This window comes from Sinocyclocheilus anshuiensis, unplaced genomic scaffold (genome assembly GCF_001515605.1).
Source record: "Sinocyclocheilus anshuiensis isolate Anshui unplaced genomic scaffold, SAMN03320099.WGS_v1.1 scaffold248, whole genome shotgun sequence".
NCBI lineage: Eukaryota > Metazoa > Chordata > Actinopteri > Cypriniformes > Cyprinidae > Sinocyclocheilus > Sinocyclocheilus anshuiensis.
In genome coordinates, this window is record NW_015555734.1 from 1,476,728 (window position 1) to 1,487,513 (window position 10,786).

General features: G+C 37.1%; 2 protein-coding genes across 2 annotated transcripts in view; one reads left to right on the forward strand and one right to left on the reverse strand.

Annotated features, from left to right (window-relative positions):
- Window positions 1-2,472, reverse strand: part of LOC107672959 (ras-interacting protein 1-like) — an 18,784-nt gene extending 16,312 nt beyond the window's left edge. The window contains exons 1-2 of the mRNA XM_016466345.1: window positions 2,182-2,472; window positions 1,029-1,150 (exon numbers count right to left, since the gene is read on the reverse strand). Coding sequence (XP_016321831.1) covers window positions 1,029-1,150 — 122 coding nt within the window. The 5' untranslated portion in view covers window positions 2,182-2,472. The remainder of the gene's footprint in view (window positions 1-1,028; window positions 1,151-2,181) is intronic.
- A 2,244-nt stretch (window positions 2,473-4,716) lies between these two features.
- On the forward strand, window positions 4,717-9,277 carry LOC107672986 (cytochrome c oxidase subunit 6B1-like). Its single transcript, XM_016466385.1, has 4 exons — window positions 4,717-4,796; window positions 5,309-5,435; window positions 5,921-6,021; window positions 9,070-9,277. The coding sequence occupies exons 2-4, from the start codon at window positions 5,330-5,332 to the stop codon at window positions 9,121-9,123; spliced, it is 261 nt and encodes an 86-aa protein (XP_016321871.1). The 5' UTR covers window positions 4,717-4,796; window positions 5,309-5,329; the 3' UTR covers window positions 9,124-9,277.
- The last annotated feature ends 1,509 nt before the right edge of the window (window positions 9,278-10,786 follow it).

A 10,786-nucleotide genomic window follows, 5' to 3' on the forward strand; every position in this document is an offset into this window, starting at 1 on the left:
CTCCAAGCCCCTCCTGTCTCCTCCCTGGCTCCTCCCTCCATCGTCTCCTCCCTGGACTCTGTCTGCCGGCCCCCTCCCGGACATCCGTCCTCCTCCTGAGCCTCCTCCTTAGTTCCCACCCATTTCCCCCCCTCTGTTGTTCTACGGTGCGAGGACGCATCTTCTGGGAGGGGGGCAATATGTCAGGGTTCTGGACTATATGTGTGCGTTTTGCTCCACGTGACCCAGTTTTTCCTCGTGTTAATTGTGTTAATTTGTTTCCAGCTGTGTCTATTTTGTCCCTCGTTATCCAGTGTTTAAAAGTCCTAGTCTGTTCAGTTTGTGTTTGTCAGGTCTACTAGTTCTCTACGTGTGTTGGCTCAAGTTCCTATTGTGGATTATAATAATAATAATAATAATAATAATAATTAATAATTAGTTACATTTATATAGCACTTTTCTGGGTACTCAAAGCGGGGGAACGGGGGAATCTCCTCAACCACCACCAGTGTGCAGCATCCACCTGGATGATGCGACGGCAGCCATAGTGCGCCAGAATGCCCACCACACACCAGCTTATTGGTGGAGAGGAGACAGAGTGATGAAGCCAATCAGTGTATGGGGATGATTAGGAGGCCATGATTGTCAGAGGCCAATGGGCAAATTTGGCCAGGATGGTTGTACCCCTACTCTTGTCTCCTGTGTTTCGTGATTAAAGACTGTTAAACGTTTCCTCGTGACTCCAGCGTGTTCCCTCAACAGCGTGATGTGACAATATACTTTTTGCCTTGCTAATTTTTTTTTCAAAACCTTTTTTTAAAAGTAATGGTAAGGGTGTTTACACACATGTATTCAAAGGAGAATGGAAAATATGACAGTTATAGATTCATTAAGTGAAAAGTTTTTTGACAATTGTATAATAGTCTTTCCATCTCAAACCAACATGTATACAGTTCTAAGAACCTGGCACATGTTTTGTACTTTTCTTTATCTTGGACACTTTTATTTGTCATTGATCCAGAGAGTAAGAGAAAGTTCAGAACACTGACTTGACTGATGCTGCACTGGGCCAGCGAGCTCCCAGCTTGGCAAAGTGTTTCCGTGGAGAATTTATCCACAACCCCACTGGGAAATGAAGCTTCCTAAATCGGGGACTGCCAGACTCCTCCATCTGAGGGAGTAAGAGAGAGGGAGTTGAGGACTGGACGGGAGTGTGGAGAATGGAAAGATAAAATGACAAAAATAAATTGAGAAAGGAAGGACCGGGGGGAAGTAGGAAAAAGCAAGAAAGGGAAATGTCTTAACAGTCAGAGAAAACCAGATGCAGAGAAACACCAGAAGACCATTGACATAAGATATCAATATTAGCCGTTGTGCGAGTCTTTCAATTTTTAAAACATTTCATCTTCTAAGTTTGTGTCATTTTTCTCCAACATCAGATTTTGATTTTGGCAGGGAATGACGTTCAGTAGACAAATGGCAGGAAAAGCTAACGTCCCGTTGAATAATCAGGACGTGCAATGTCATACATTCTTCATCATCTACGAGTCTATGAGTAACAGAGCATTAACGCAGTTAGCGGGGAACGCCACAAAGTTGACAGGGCAGGCAGTGAATAGTTATGGCTCTGAGAAAAAGATTTATTTCACATTCATAATGAAAACCAGAGGTTTGGCACTGTTGCTCCTGACCTAAGCATACTCGTGGAAGTCAAGTAAGAGTCAAGTGGCTTCGCCAAGAGGCCATGACGAGGATATCAACCAACATGAAACTATCACTGCTGAGGATAAGCCATGAAGCCAAACCACATTCTATGAATATCATCCTTGTCGTACTTTGATTAAAAGCACTGAACGTCGGCTATACATAATAACATACATTTTTTTGCTCTCCAGCCTAATTATGGACTTCACCTCCATGTATCCTCACAGACAGCCGGGAAAACCCCTGAACAGACCCCCTAAGTGTCCTATGCCCCCTATCGTTCCTCAAAAGTGAAGTTGACTTTTAATATGTTGACTCTTTGACCATAATTGATTTCATCACATTCTACAGAGTAAATGGTGGATGTAGAACAACCAAGAAATTTACAACTTTTGGTTGGGAAAGGTATTCAGTATATGCTGACTGCAGCTCCAAAACAGTCATTTTGCATTGGTAAAATTGCTTTTCTTGCAACCAGATGATCTGAATGTGACTTACCCACTGTGACGGGCTTCCTCTTTATATCAGGATAAATCTTCAGAATGGCTGTTGTTGTTTGTGAAGTGTATTATAATAATGTCAAATAAATACCAGTGGAGGTCGGTTCTGTGTCTCCTTATTCCAGAATAATTAGGTTTAAATAGTCCATTTTGTGCATGAGGCCTTGCTTTGCTTTACCAGAATTTGTCCGTTCACCCCGTTTTTAGCATGTCTTTTTCAATTTCGATGTACAAGAAGGGTCCTCTAGTCCTTATTCTTGCTTTCTATTTCGTCCTTGTTTCTCTCTCCCCTTTTCTGCTTCTATAGATAGAGAAGCAGGCCCATTGTTCTAAATGACAGAATTTCCTTCCTCCCCAATGGACAACACCTATATCCTGAAAAAGAGAGAGAGAGAATATGAAGTATATGCATAAAGCGTAATACGCATACGCATAAAGTCAATGACACTGCTGTACAGCAAGACGAAAAAAATGTTATAAGCACTATAGTCAGGATGTCCATTATGTTCATTCAAAATCAGAACAAAGCCAGAAATTGTCTGACAGTTGGAGAGCCCTAGTCAGAAGAGACGCCATATTGAATTTTACAGGATTAAATATGGTGCTACCCTGACTAATGTGTATAGAAACAATCCTCAGGAAATATATATGAATGAATGAACAGTATACTGTATGTTTATTACCCATAAGAAATACAAGGGATAAGCACAAGACTAACACTTGCCTCAGCAAGTTTTATCCAAAACTCCTTAGTTTGTGTTGTAAAAAAAAAAAAAGGGGGGGGGAACAGGAAACCTGGAACAGGATGTCAAAGACAGAGAGGCACCTGTAACCCTTGACCTTGTCAACAACAGAATGATGTGTCAGGAAAGAACCATATATATATATATGCATGTGAATGTGTGTATATCTATATATCCTATTTGTATAAGAAATATCAGTACTAAAGATTTTTTTCTTGTTTAAAACATAAATCTAAAATTGTGAGATGTATGCATAAAACAAGAAAAAAATAGAACTACTAAATAACTATTACTAAGATAATTAGATTATTGTAATTTTGCCTCTTAAGTTATAACATTTCGCTATAACAGATATTTTTACTGGATAACAACTATTTTGCTATTTTGCAGTGTAAAGCCATCATGCAGTCCTAAATATAAATACACACACACACACACACACACACACACACTCACACTCACATGCACCATGTCAGACCAAAAAGCAAAGCCAAAAGCTCTGAGACAGGAAGCATTGACAGCAGGCTGTGAAGGCTCCTGTATGTCATTCAGACTTGTCCCTCCATGTTTGTTTTTATCGTGGAAGTGAAAGCTCTTTCTGGCTCCTGGTCAGAGGGAATGTGTTTGGAATGAGGTGTGCATACTGTAGTGCACGTTTTCTTTGGTAAAAAGTTCTTACTGTACATCTCTCACACCTCAACGCTAGAGGAGGAATGAGAAGGTGGTTTGGTAGCCAGCAGTGCCCTACAAAGGCAGAAGACAGTAACTACACTATCTTGAATTAGGCTTATTGCTTCCTATAGTCTAGGTCAGGGGTGTCAAACTCAATTCCTGGAGCCCTGCAGGGTTTAGATTCAACCCTAATTTAACACACCTGATCCAACTAATCGAGTCCTTCAGACTTATTTGAGAACTATATGGTATGTGTGTTGGAGCAGGGTTGCTCCAGGAGTTGAGTTTGACACCCCTGGCCAAGGTGCTGAGCCACAGATTTCCAAAAGTGCTCTATATTGATTTATTTAAAAAAAAATTAATTAAAAAATAATTTATTTATTTATTTATTAGTTTATTTATTTATTTGCTGTGGCTAAAACTGCAATAAAAATATAAGAATATGTCAAAAGAATTGAGCAATTATGCTGCTTCATTGCACACATTAAAAATAAATAAACACTAAAACACAAAGAAATTAAATAAAGCACACAATAAATAAAAAATATACAGCAATAAATTAATACTCTGCTTTAGACAGTGGATTCAGTAATAAAAGAAACATATTCTTCACAGAGATGGGTTCTGAATATACCATGGTATTATTCTGCAGGCTTGTTCCACTTTATGATTTACGATGACACTATTTCTTATCGTGCTATATTGTGCTTCTTAGTGTTTAGCCTGCTTTTTATTAGTAAATGTCAATATTAGTTGTTGTTTAAAAAAAAATAAAACATTTTAATATTCCGTTCCATTTTCATTTGTTCATGAATTTCTTTCTGAGCAATTCTTTTTATTGTATTTTATTTTAGATTGTATATTGCAATTATTGTTTTATTAATATTACTGGCACATTTTTTATTTTATCATTGCTTTTTATTATATGATTTATTATTTTACATTATTGTTTTAAATGAATATTTTATTATAATTTTATTTCCATCATATTACATCTGAAGATTAGACTAAATACTGGAGGAACGTACATGAATGCTATTCATGAAGTGTGTAAATAATAAATATACTCGTACTATTTTAGTCTCGTAAGCCCCGCCTTTACTCCGCCTCATGCCCCTCCTACACAGTTTGACTTCCCATAATTCAGTGCGCTCATAAAGTCTTTCGAGAGGACGTTACGCTAAGGGCACAGCAAGAGGTAGGCCTCAATATTTACATTTGTTTAATTTAAATTGTTGTGAGATTGCTTAATCTCGTGCAAGGTTTATTGAAATGCTTTAGCTTTACTCTAGCAGAATTCACGAAATAGCAACGGGCGTTTTATGGGAACGGCTCATTTGAGTTAGTTAGCGAGCTAGCGAACAGGCTACTTAAACCGGTTATATCAAGGTTATGTTACTTACGCGAATATGTCTGCTGTTTTGAACGTATAATAAACTTATTTTACGCGTTTACAAGTTCACTTCAATTTATATTTACCTCGTTGAAAGTTTAAAGAACTCGTTTAAAATATATCAAGCAAGTTTAACATCACTATAGGCGTCGTATAACGAGACTGTGACTGGCGTCTGTTCAGACTGAATGTCAGTCGCAGTCGTCTGATATATTACACTGTTAAACTACGACATTTGAGCAGCTTAAGTCCAATTATGTGCTTTAAGTATTTTGATAATGTTGTTTATCTGTGAATGTTTACTGTATGTCACACAGACCCATTATCTTTGACTGAAGATGGCTGATGTTATTGAGGACAAGATCAAGAATTACAGAACGGCTCCATTCGATTCCCGTTTTCCAAACACTAACCAGACTAGAAACTGTTTCCAGAATTACCTCGGTAAGTACAGAAGAAATGATTATTTGGCCCATATTTGTAATCAAAATTATTGCATTAATAAAAACATATTGTGGTTCAAGTTCCTTGTATTATTTATGAAATGACAAGTGTGTTTCACATACAGGCTTGTACAAAATTATAATGAATATGAGACTTTCTCCAGGTACATGTCTACCATGGTTATTAATGGTATACTAATCTCACGGATAGATATTTTAGAGCAACCAGGACTTGTTTTCTTGAAGGTCACATGGGTGGTAAAGCAGGGTTGTTTGTAGTAAATCTCTAGTTCGGTGTCTTTGCTTGTGTTAGTCCGGTGCAACAAATCCCTGAAGTTATGAGCTATAATTGATCTATTGATTATTTGACCTTATCAGTCGTTACTTGACTTGATCAAAATGCATTATGAATTGAATAACACACAGAAGTCCGGGGTTGTGGACTATACACTATTCCTGGCTGATTGCAGTTTTTTTTCCTCTCAGACTTCCACAGGTGTAATAAGGCTTTGTCAAGCAAAGGGCAGGACAGTTCTCCCTGCGAATGGTATCAGAGAGTCTACAAGAGCCTGTGTCCAATGAGCTGGGTGAGTCTGTTCTACCAGAAACACCTCTGAAAACCTAAGTAATAGAACCTTTGAGTAAACATGAAAATCAAGATTTACCATAGTTACCTAATAGACATTCCTTGTGTTATTTCATCAGCACATGCTTCATTAAAATAACTTGCACTTCTCAAATGGCTTTTCATCACATCATAAATGCAAAGACTGCTGTCCAGCTGTCTTGTCTGATCCTTTCTCCTTTTCAACTCAGACTTTTCACAGTCCAATCAAGTTCAGTTTTATAAAGCTAAGTTTTATATACATCAAGAAAAAAGTAATAAGTGTGGCTTTCAGTCTGTATGTTTTTACCTATGAGGCCATAAATATTCTTGAGTACAAAATGCTGACCAAAACTTTTAGCAGATATATGCATTTGAAATTCTGTGAAAATGGACAAGCTTATTAAAAAAAACAAACACATTATCTCCATTCCTCCTTTCTTCTCGTATGACTAGAGGTCACGGTGGTCCAAATCTGTAAAAAAAAACAAAAAAAATTCCATAACAGTGTGAATCGCACAAACCACATGAAATCTGATCTTTTAAATTCTGATTTGGGCCACTTTTATTATGTGGTCCTAAATCAGATACAGGTCTGATGTTTTGCAGTGCAACATCACACTATATCGATTTGTCACAATTCTGTGCTGCTGTGAGTGACTTTTACAGACCTGTAGTTATTTGGTCACTCGGTCAATATGAAAGCCTGTGACGGTAGTCCGTGGAAGGACAGTGAGGTTAGAACTTGCTTTATAAAAGCAAAACTTGAAGGAAAACTATACGAGAACAACTTTTTCTTTCTTCTCATCTTTGCTGGTTTCTGCAGCACATACACCTTTCAAATACGTAAAGTGCTGATTTCAGTGGCCTCCATGTTTACTTTTGTATGACCGGGAGCTGTGTGCAATCGGTGGTGTTTTTTGCACATGTGGGTCATTTCAGGAGTGTGACACATTCACACTTTTATCTGGTATTGACCGTACAGTGTTTCCCACAGACTTACACTCTTATGAGTGGCGGCACTTCCCCTGGGGGAAATATTTCTGTATATAATGTAAATATAAAACAGCAGATTAATTCTCTGCCAGCAGGAGGCGCTTTAGGAGCTGCAGAAATAGCGGTTCCCCGGTAACGGCTGTAATCAAAACAGCGCTGCGCTCATGAATGCTACTTTTTCAGCATTATAGGAAAGATTAAATGAAAATTACATCAAAACTTTTCTGAAGACAATCGGTTCCCCTCAAAAACGAAACATTTGTATAAAAACACACGTGCAGCGTTTTGATTTTGAAACGTGCAGTGCTCATGTTTATTCAACGAAGTCAAAACCTTTTGGAAAATCTATTTGTGGTGGTCAGTATTGATATTGTGGCAGGCCGCCACAAATAAATCAATATATGGGAAACCCTGCCATATTAAAAAAATAATGTAAACAGCCAAAAAAAAAAAAAGGAAATTAGTGCAAACCTAAATTCTGTGAATGTAGCCTTAGATGCTTTTTTGGAATAAATCTCAGATATACAAAATATGGGTGTGCACAAATTGTTGAATAGTCAACCGGTGATTATTATTCTAAAAATAAAAACACTATTTGAATTTTACTACATGTTGCTTTGCTGGCCATAAATTCTAAGCATGCAAACTAAATGTCAGTTAGAACTAAATGCACTGGGTGGCGCTGTGGAGCATGTTAAGTTGATTGTATTTGATCACAAAATGTTGTCTGCCTCACGAAGTTTGGAATTACTTTGATCAAAATGATCTTACAAAATGGAATTACTTTTGATCAAATGAATCAGTGAACCGGAGTTCTCATAATATCACTAACACAATGAGAAATCACAAGAAATCCAAACACCACTCGACTGAGGAAAGACAGCTGTCCATCACTGCATTCACGACTGAAGCTAAGCGCAGCTGTACCCCGAGTGAGCAGAGAAGAGAGCTTATCTGATAGCCAAATGATCTTGAGACATAGGCTATGCTTCCTTTAAGTTTCCTCGAGGGAGAGTGGTTTAAGAACTGAAAACACAAAGCGCTGTAAGAAACTTTGCTTTGCACACTGTTATCTTTGTGTCTCTGGAACGTCTGTGTTGGCGCACATTCTTATTGTTATCAGACTGAGGAGCCAACTTTCACATTCATTATGTGGATATAATTTTTTTTCTCAACAACAATTAACAAGACAAGCAATATAAACACGATAAACATAGGCCGATTCGAGTGGATGTATGTTCTGTAACTTCCACAATAGAATTAAATGTTTTTGCTTTCATGTTGCAAACTGTCAAGTGTGGCTATGACGTATTTAAAGACTTTACACAAGTTATTACAGTGTATGTGGGGCTGATGGGATTGACCTAAGAATGTCCAGACTCTTGTAAGTTGTTGGCCATGCTTGCTAATATCAGTGTTATTGGAAACCTGTCCTTGGTTAATTCAGTTGCAGTTTTGGTATTTCACTATTATTCACTGCCAAAAATGGATTAATGCTGGAAATTAATGAGTCACCAAAATGTTGAGAAAGATTTGAGGATGGTCAGGTCATACCAACACAAAGTTCTCTATTCTTCATTATTGACACACACCCAACATGTTCCCAAAGTAGGGTTCATCAGAAGTATCACCTTTCTGAACTTGAGTATCACTGAACTTTTCAGTATTTGCAACCAAACCAATAAATAAATTGGTTAAAAACCACACAGACTCTTCTTTATATCTAGTATCAGACAGTTTTGCCAGCAGGGTTCTCCGTTACTGATCATCATGATGTCATGATCTCTATTCAAAACTTATGGCTAAGCAACTTAGTTCAAAAAAAGAAGCTAAAATGTATTTTCTGAGATGGCTAAATCCTGAAATGTAACTTTTAGAGTTACTTTAGAGAATCTTCTGTCAAACTTCTATAATAATTGCTGTTTCCCTTCAACAAGAGACAACCAATCATTATGAAAGCTGATGAGATGTGAAGGTCTGCTGGAAGTTGTTTGATATTCAATGTGTTCTTGTCTGTCTTCTTAACTTCCTTTAGGTGGAGAAATGGGACGGACAGATTGAGGATGGAAGCTTCCCCGGAAAGATCTAAATGGTCGCTGATACTTTCAATTCATGAGCTCCCAACCTTATGTGGAGTACCTCATAATATGTTATCCCAATTTGATGTCTTAGTTATTGGTTTGCCTGCTAGAGTACATCCTACAGTTGCAACTTACAAAATAAAAACGCACAATTTCAACTAATAATGGTTTTGTATTCGTTTTACTAATGGTGATGAGTTCATATGCAAACACACTATAGTTTGTACAGAGTCTTTCTAAATCAGACATTAACCATTAAACCAAGTCTGACCTGTTGAAAATGGAGTCATTTAGTGGCTTTTTGAGGTGTTGATTTGAATAATATTTGCTATATTATTGAGGTTTAAAAAAAAATCAGTTTCAAAGACTAAGGTAAATACTGTTCATTCTACATGCCCTATTTAATTAACACAAGTCTAAAGATACTGGATTTAGCCATACACAGAAATGACACAGAGTTTGATTCAGTTTGAACAGACAGGATGAGTTTACATAAAATCAGTGATTAAGGAATTAGGAGGCTCTGTAAATCGTTAGCCAGCAATATTTTATTTTACAGCTCTTGTTTAATCCTGTTTCTTGGAAGTTATCCTTTTATTGACCATTGTGCATATAAAACAGCAGATGGCGATAAAGTAGCATAAATTAGTCCCTCATTGTAATGGCAACCATTACTAAAACAGTTCAAATGTGGCAATTGCAGTAACTATACTAATTGCAGTCCCTGGAAATTTCTCTCTTTCTGTATATTTCTAATATATGATGCAATGCATGTGGGCAAAAGGTCAGAGGTTAGCTGGTTAGATTAGGTTATTCAGAGGATGCTCAGCAGTGCCAAGTGGAAGTGTAGCGATCAAGAAGTCAACAGTTAAAGGGATAGTCCACCCAAAAATGACTTTTATTTATCTTCATTTACTCGCCAAAGCTGTTCCAAACCTGTATGGATTTCTTTGTTCTGTTGAACGCAAAAGACAGTATTTTGAAGAATGTAGGTAACCAAACAATTGCTTTGAAAGTATGGAGAGAGAGAAAATACTACGAAAGTTAATGGCCACCTGCAACTGTTTGTTTACCAAATATCTACTTTTGTGCTCAACAGAAGAAAGAAATTAATACAGGTTTGGAATTACTTGAGGCTGAGTAAATGATGACAGCATTTTCATTGTTGGGTGAATTATACCTTTAGGTATAGTTGTCTTGCACACACTAACATGTTACCAGGCTTAACATTTATCACTGCAATGCCAAACAAAAACATGGGGAAAAGCAGCAGATATCTGTCCAGAATATCATCTTTCAACATTTTTTTTCCAGAAGCAAGTTCTAATTCATAGAATTACATTTTTGTAGGATGTGGCATGATGTCAAATTTGTGTTTAACAATTCCAAAAGTTACTTGAAGTGAGAGCATACTGTAAATCTAGTCATAGGCTGGAAGAGAGCATCATATGTGTGTGTGCATGTGTATGATGGGTAACTTTTCTGCCCTTTTTGTTTGATACTGGGTTTTCATTTAAACAAGCTCAAATGTATCAAACTGCTTCACTTTAGATATGCTTTATTACATACATCATTATAATGGTCTGTTACTAACTTAAATGCACATTTAAAATATGCATATTTTAAACATATTTTCATTTGTACAAGTCTTACCGTGTTAAACTTTTCTTA

What these genes read in the sequence shown, in the direction of transcription:
- LOC107672986 (XM_016466385.1), top strand. Translation starts at nt 5,330, where the DNA reads ATGGCTGATGTTATTGAGGACAAGATCAAGAATTACAGAACGGCTCCA. An exon ending in CTGTTTCCAGAATTACCTCG is followed by an intron (nt 5,436 to 5,920) that starts GTAAGTACAGAA and finishes TTTTCCTCTCAG; the next exon opens with ACTTCCACAGGTGTAATAAG. An exon ending in GCCTGTGTCCAATGAGCTGG is followed by an intron (nt 6,022 to 9,069) that starts GTGAGTCTGTTC and finishes AACTTCCTTTAG; the next exon opens with GTGGAGAAATGGGACGGACA.